This window comes from Mandrillus leucophaeus, unplaced genomic scaffold (assembly GCF_000951045.1).
Source record: "Mandrillus leucophaeus isolate KB7577 unplaced genomic scaffold, Mleu.le_1.0 Scaffold630, whole genome shotgun sequence".
NCBI lineage: Eukaryota > Metazoa > Chordata > Mammalia > Primates > Cercopithecidae > Mandrillus > Mandrillus leucophaeus.
In genome coordinates this window covers 332,614-339,634 of record NW_012106809.1, presented here as the reverse complement: position 1 = coordinate 339,634, position 7,021 = coordinate 332,614, and the positions used below count along the sequence as shown (strand labels likewise).

At 51.5% G+C, this 7,021-nt stretch overlaps 1 protein-coding gene across 1 annotated transcript; it reads left to right on the top strand.

Moving 5' to 3' along the window:
• The first annotated feature begins 2,809 nt into the window (after positions 1-2,809).
• LY6G5C (lymphocyte antigen 6 complex, locus G5C) lies at positions 2,810-6,648 on the top strand. Its single transcript, XM_012000504.1, has 3 exons — positions 2,810-2,930; positions 3,906-4,073; positions 6,213-6,648. The coding sequence occupies exons 1-3, from the start codon at positions 2,810-2,812 to the stop codon at positions 6,374-6,376; spliced, it is 453 nt and encodes a 150-aa protein (XP_011855894.1). The 3' UTR covers positions 6,377-6,648.
• Positions 6,649-7,021: the final 373 nt, after the last annotated feature.

Below are 7,021 nucleotides of genomic sequence, written 5' to 3'. Positions count from 1 at the left end.
TGTTGGGCCAGGCTGGTCTTGAACTCCTGACCTCAGGCGATCCACCCGCCTCAGCTTCCGAAAGTGCTGGGATTACAGGCATGAGCCACTGCGCCCGGCAGGATCTCTTGACCTTGTGATCCGCCCGCCTTGGCCTCCCAAAGTGCTAGGATTGCAGGCGTGAGCCACCGCGCCCGGCCCTCTGATTCTTTTTGTCTATCGCTCTGTGCACTCATTCATTCAAGACATTTATGTAGGTGCCCGGCGTTCCTCCCCGGTTCTCCACTACTCTGGCTTTTCTCTAACACAATTTATTTTATTTTATTTTATTTTATTTTATTTATTTAGGACGGAGTCTCACTCTGTCGCCCAGGCTAGAGTGCAGTGATGTGATCTCGGCTCACTGCAACCTCCGCCTCCCAGGTTCAAGCGATTCTCCTGCCTTAGTCTCCCGAGTAGCTGGGATTACAGGAGGTGCCACCACACCTTGCTAATGTTTCTGTATTTTTGGTAGAGACGGGGTTTCACCATGTTGCTCAGGCTGGTTGCAAACTCCTGACCTGGAATGATCCCCCTACCTCGGCCTCCCAAAGTGCTGGGATTACAGGCATGAGCCACCGGGCCAGGCCAATTTATTTTATTTTTAAAGTATTATCATTGTTGTTATTTGAGACAGCAGTGGCGCGATCACTGCAGCCTCGACCTCCTGGGTTCAAGCGATCCTCCCACCTCAGCCTCCCGAGTAGCTGGGACTAAAGGCACACGCCGCCACGCCCTGCTAATTGTTTTCTACTTTTTCTTGTAGGGATGGGTTCTCGCTATGTTGCCCTGACTGGTCTCCAACTTTTGGGCTCAAGAGATCCTCCCTCCTTGGCCTCCCAAGGTAATGGGGTTACAGTTGTGAGCCGCTGGGCCCAGTGTAAGCCACTGCGCCCAGCCTAATACAGTTTGTTGTTGTTATTTTTGTTTTTTTGAGACGGAGTTTCATTCTTGTTGCCCAAGTTGGAGTGCAATGACGCGATCTCGGCTCACTGCAACCTCCGCCTCCCGTGTTCAAGCGATTCTCCTGCCGGTGCGCGCCACCACGCCCGGCTAATTTTTTGTATTTGTAGTAGAAACGGGGTTTCACCATGTTAGCCAGGCTGGTCGCGAAATCCTGACCTCAGGTGATCCACCCACCTCGGCCTCCTAAAGTGCTGGGATTATAGGTGTGAGCCACCGCAGTCCGGCTGTAATATAGTTTTTAAATTTATTCATTCCAAGACTCTTGGGGAGTGCTCAGTGGCGTGCCTGTTGCCTCTCATATTTCTTTCTTCCCTCAGTCTTTTTGGGAGGGCCTCTCCCGTCTGTTTCTTCCCATCTTCCCTGTTATCATCCTGAGACTGGATAGTTCTTGGATAGTCTGGGAGGTAGCAGGGAACCCGAGTTCGGAGCCTCGACCGACCAGAACCTCCAGACGGGAAATTGGAGCAGGTGGTGTCGTTCCCGGACGCTGAGGACGCTCTCCGCCCCTAACCCACAGCCAAACGATCCTAAAAGTAAAAACACGGAGTTTCTGAGTCAAGACTGAGCTGGCGGGGTGGGGACCGAATAGGCGAGGTTGGGAAGCCCAGCGGGTCCCCAGTGGAGAAAACGGGTGAGACGCCTCGTGCCGCGATCTCCAGAATTCGCCTGGGAGGTGGGGTGGCGCTACGGCGCCGCCTTTCTGGGGAGCCGCCTCAGGCTCTGGATGTCCGCTGGGGCCAGACGTTTGGGTCCCGACCTGCGGTTCGCACTTCCCAGGTTTCTTCCCCTGGGAACAGAGCTTGAGCAGGGGGCCACCCCCGCGTCCTACCGGAGCTCTGAGGTGCTGTCAGGCGCGGAGAGCGAACGCGCTGCGCCAGATTCTGTGGGCGCCGGAGATCAGGCCCACTGAGCCGCAGCTGAACTTAGGCGGGGCAGGAAAAAGGATGAGGTGGGGGAAGGCGCTGGGTTCCCGGAACCCCAAGGGGACACTGAGCTGAGTACGTATCGCTTGGGATCCAGGTGTCCTCGTTTTGGGATGTCTGACAGGTGTCCCCAGGGTATGAGAAGTGGGACTGGGCACCCCCTATTTTCTGGTGTGTTTTTTTGTTTGCTTTTTTTCTTTTTTTTTTTTGAGACGGACCACGTTTCCTATCTTGGAAAATGGTACCACTTCTTTGTGCAAGCCTACCCCAGTTCCCTCATCCCTCGTTCAGTCCAACAGCAAATCTGTCCAGTCTTCTAAATGTATCTCAGGTTCAGTAGCCCCGCCTCCTCGTCCCTGCCCATCTTCTGCTGGACCAGTCCGCCATCTTGTGACCGGATTTGGGAATAGCGTGCTACTTCCCGGCGGCCTCCACTCTTGACCCAAATGCAATGTGCAGCCATGACAATCTTTTACAAACAGAAATCGGATCAGGTTACTCCTCTGCCGAAATCCCTCAGGTCAGTGGTTTAGCTGTCGAGGTGCTCCTGGCAGCACTCTGCCCTCCCCACATCATTGACGATTGACTTGTCTCCCCTACTGGACTGTGCCCTGTGAGGGTGGAGACTTTGTGCACGGTTGTATCCCCAAGACCTGATGTAGTGATTCAATAAACATCTGTCCAATTAATAGGAAATAAAGTTCCCTTTCTCATTCCCCTATTGCTGGACCCCTGCCCTCAAGCAGGATGTTATGCCCCAGAGTGGCTGTGGGTGAGAACATTCTGCCCCTCTGGCTGGTCTGGCACTGATTTCCACCCTGAGTTGGTGTTGCCTCTCTCCTTCCTCTTGGCCAACCTCTCTTCCACCAATATAAGCCCAAACTGGAGGCCAGCAGGCAGTCATGCGTTTTATGGCAGGCCCTGCAGGGAGCCAGAATCCGGGTCCCATGTGCTTCCACAGCAGCCTCCAAGCCCTGTACACCGTCCTCTTAATAGTGCTGGTCATGATGAGCTTGGTGTTTGGTAAGTGGTTCCAAGGGTTCAGAAGGGTCTCCTGGCCTGCTGGATGGAGAAACCCACAGACACCAAGCGTCTGGGTACATTTGTCCAGGATGCTCAGGTAAACCCATGCAGGAGGAGAGATGGAATGGATGGGTTTGGTGGGGAATGCCTGCTCATGGACTGATACGCAATCTGAAGATTTATTTATTTATTTATTTATTGAGATGGAGTCTTGCTCTGTCTCCCAGGCTGGAGTACAGTGGTGAGATCTCGGCTCACTGCAAACTCCGCCTCCCGGGTTCAAGCGATTCTCATGCCTCAGCCTCCCGAGTAACTGAGATTACAGGCATGAGCCACCATGCCCAGCTTATTTTTGTATTTTTAGTAGAGACAGGGTTTCGCCATGTTGGCCAGGCTGGTCTTGAACTCCTGACCTCAGGTATCTGCCCACCTCAGCCTCCCAAAGTGCTGGGGTTACAGGCATGAGCCACCACACCCAGCCTCTGAAGATTTCTAGTGACCACCCCAGGGCTGTCTCACTTCACAGCAGTGACCTGAATAGAGATACTGAAGGAATCTTCTCCAGATCTGAGGGCAACATGGAATAGGGAGGTTTAGGGAGTGTGCTGGATGACAGAACTAGAATCCACAGGATAGAACAAGACTGAGTCCAGCCTGCTGGGCTCCCCACTTGGCTGCAAAGCACCAGCCACAGAGACACAGGATTCAAAGTGTTCGTTTAGCACTTTCCTCTGCCTCACACCAAATGCTCTGCTGGGTTCGGGGACTTGTTAACATGTGGCCTGGCCTCAGGACCAGAGGAAAAGGGGGATGTATGTGTATGCAGTTGGGGAAGGAAGCAGAGAATTGGGGCTTTGATGGTTTTCTGAGATAGGAAGGGAGGGAGCAGTGGGGTTGAGTGGCCTGCAATCAGACAGTGGTGGGGTGTGAGGGAGAATGGGGTGTGAGTGGGGTCAGCACTTCTCTGTGTTCTAGGTAAGTTTGTTCCTGTCAATTGGGAACGCCCTCAACCACTTCCAGTCCCCAAATACCTGCGCTGCTACCGATGCCTCTTGGAGACCAAGGAGTTAGGGTGCCTTCTGGGATCTGACACCTGCCTCACCCCGGCTGGCAGCAGCTGCATCACTCTCCACATAAAGAACGGTAAGTGACCTTCTCCTGTCGTGGGCCCAGCACTCTCCCAAACTGAAACTCTCTCGGCCTCCTAAACTGCACCCCAAGTCTTCTTCCCATAATCCCATAAGACACTGCTCTAATCCTGTCTTTTTATTATTATTATTATTATTATTACTATTTTTGCTGCTCTGTCACCCAGGCTGGAGTGCAGTGTCGCAATCTTGGCTCACTACAATGTCCACCTCCCCAGTTCAAGCAGTTCTTGTGCCTCAGTCTCCCAAGCAGCTGGGATTAAAGGTGCACGCCACCACGCCCAGCTAATTTTTTGTATTTTTAGTAGAGATAGGGATTCACCATGTTGGCCAGGCTGGTCTCGAACTCCTGACCTCAGGTGATCCACTGACCTCGGCTTCCCAAAGTGCTGGAATTACAGGCATAAGCCACCACGCCCAGCCTCTCTTTCCTTTTCTTCAGAGCCACACTCTGTCTCCACTTCCACTACTTTCTCTCCTCAATCTGTAGCTGAATAGCTTCCACCCTTTCAAGGTGTGCAGCTTTGATGGGGACCCTCCAGATCTCCACATGCCCTTGCCTGTCCTCAAGCTGCCTGCTCCCCCATCTGTGTGCAGTTACTGCTGGCGTTGCTCTTCTCCTGCATCCTCTACTGCTTCTTCAGTCTCCTTCATGGAGTGTTTTCTCTCTGACCCTTAGTGGTTCATGTTCACCAAGGTTTGGTCCTTAGCTGTGTTCCCACTTCATATACTCAGAGGATTTTATCTGCTTTGCTGGCTTCAACCAGCAGCCACATACCACTTCCTTCTGAATCTGAATATTATGTCAAACTACTCTCCTCATATCCCGTTGGCCATTGGACATCTCCCTCGCTGAAAACTGACTCCTTCCTGATGCCTGCTCTTCCACCGACCCCCCCACCTTCCTTAAGTTAGCAAAAACATAACCATAATATGTGCTAGGCACTATTCTAAACACTTGCAATCCGCTGAGGCAGGTATTACTACTATCCGCATTTTACAGATGAGGAAACTGAGGTGCAGAAAGGTCATAACCTTGCCTGAGTCTCACAGATGCTGAGCCAGAATTTGTGATGGCTCCAGAGATGGTGCTCTCAACAACCACTGCATGCAGCAGCCTGTGTTCAAATCCTCTTATTACTCTTTTAACACAGCCGATGCACAGACATGCATCAAATATCAGAGTATAAAGTACTGTCAAACCAAAGTCTCCCGCTACTACCCTAACCCACCTGGCTCCCCTGCACACGTAACCACTTTTTTTTACTTTGTGGATGATCCCTCCTGCCTGTCTCTTATACACATCTAGATGTGTATAAGAGACAGCCATTCTCCTGCCTCAGCCTCCCGAGTAGCTGGGACTACAGGCGCCCGCCACCTCGCCCGGCTAGTTTTTTGTATTTTTTTTTTAGTAGAGACGGGGCCCTCCTGCAATCTTTTATGCACATTCCACCCTGCACAAGTATGCTGTTTACTATTTTTTCACCTCTTTTTCTCCCCCCCAACAAGATAGTAGCATCCCACTGTAAACATTATTCTGCACTTAACAGTTAGGGGAATTGAATGTTCCAATATCAGTTTGTGAACAGCTTCTTTGTTTTATTGACCTGCGGTGTACTACTCCATAGCATGGGCATATCACAGCTGATTTCCCCATCCCACTATTAATGGGCATTTCGGTCATTTCTCTCAAGCAGGGCAGCAGCAAACATCCCTGTACATGACTTCTTGGGATGCAGGCACAAAGATTTTTCCCTGTTACATATAACAGCAGCAGACATCATCTTATTCTCTTACTTTTGATCTGAAAAATAAATAACAGAACACCTCCTTCCTGCCACCCAATCTCCAAAACATTTCCCAGCTTTTTCTCACATGGTCCTATGGTGCTAGTTCTCCTCACTTGGCTCAGTAACTCCCAACTCCCCCTCCAACCATTTCTTTTCCTCCAGCCTTGCATGGGAACTTCAGTGGAGTTCCATGGCTAGTGAACACTGGGCATGTCCACCCATGCCTAACCACAGGAATCTTTTCTTTTTCTTTTTCTTTTTTTGACTTATAAGTGAGGGGATGAGAGGATTTGGGGCTCCTCCTGGGGACTTCCGTATCACTGGTGCCTGTGGTCCCTCCCCAGGCAGCAATTCTGATGTCATGGTGAGTGACTGCCGAAGTAAGGAGCAGATGAGTGATTGTTCAAATACCCAAACTTCTCCGGTGTCTGGCTTCTGGATATTCTCTCAATGCTGCTTCCTGGATTTCTGCAATGACCCTCAACACAGAGGGCACTATATTTCTTAGTGTGACTGCAACAACCTTTGGTGTAAAATTCTACCAGTTTCCAGCCACCTTCCTGACTTCTTTCTGGGCTTGGCCAGGACTTCTAGTCCCTCATACCAGCCCTCCTTGGCTCCCTCCAGTCAGTGGACCCCAGCCTTGGCTCTTCCTCTTGGTTGGCACCCTTCAGCACCCTTACTCCCACTCTGCACCCCCAGCCCCACTGCCCACCAGGTTTCCTCTCTTGTCCTTAGTCCCTGGATGTTTCTCCCAAATAAATTTGTGTGCAAACTGTTTAGTATGTCTTTTTCTTCTGGTGGAGGTAAAGGCTGAGGGAGGTGCACCTGCCTGACTGCCCTACCATGGGGCAGGTAAGGGGCCCCCAGCTCTGCTGAGGTCTGCTCCTGTCCTGCCTTGGTATGTGATTCGTTCTAGACACAAAAAGGGGAAAAGGAAATGAAAGCCCTCCTATGGTGAACGCCAGAAAGTTAGTGGGCATCCTCGGCAGTGCTGTCAGACCGGAGCTGTGTAGGGGCTGGAGGGGTTTAGAGGGCTATGTTGGTGGGACGGGGGCTGCAAAAGGACCAGGCTAAGGTAGGAGGAGGTGGGCGAGAAGGCCACTCTTTTTTTTGAGACAGAGTCTCACTATCGCCCAGGCTGAAGTGCAGT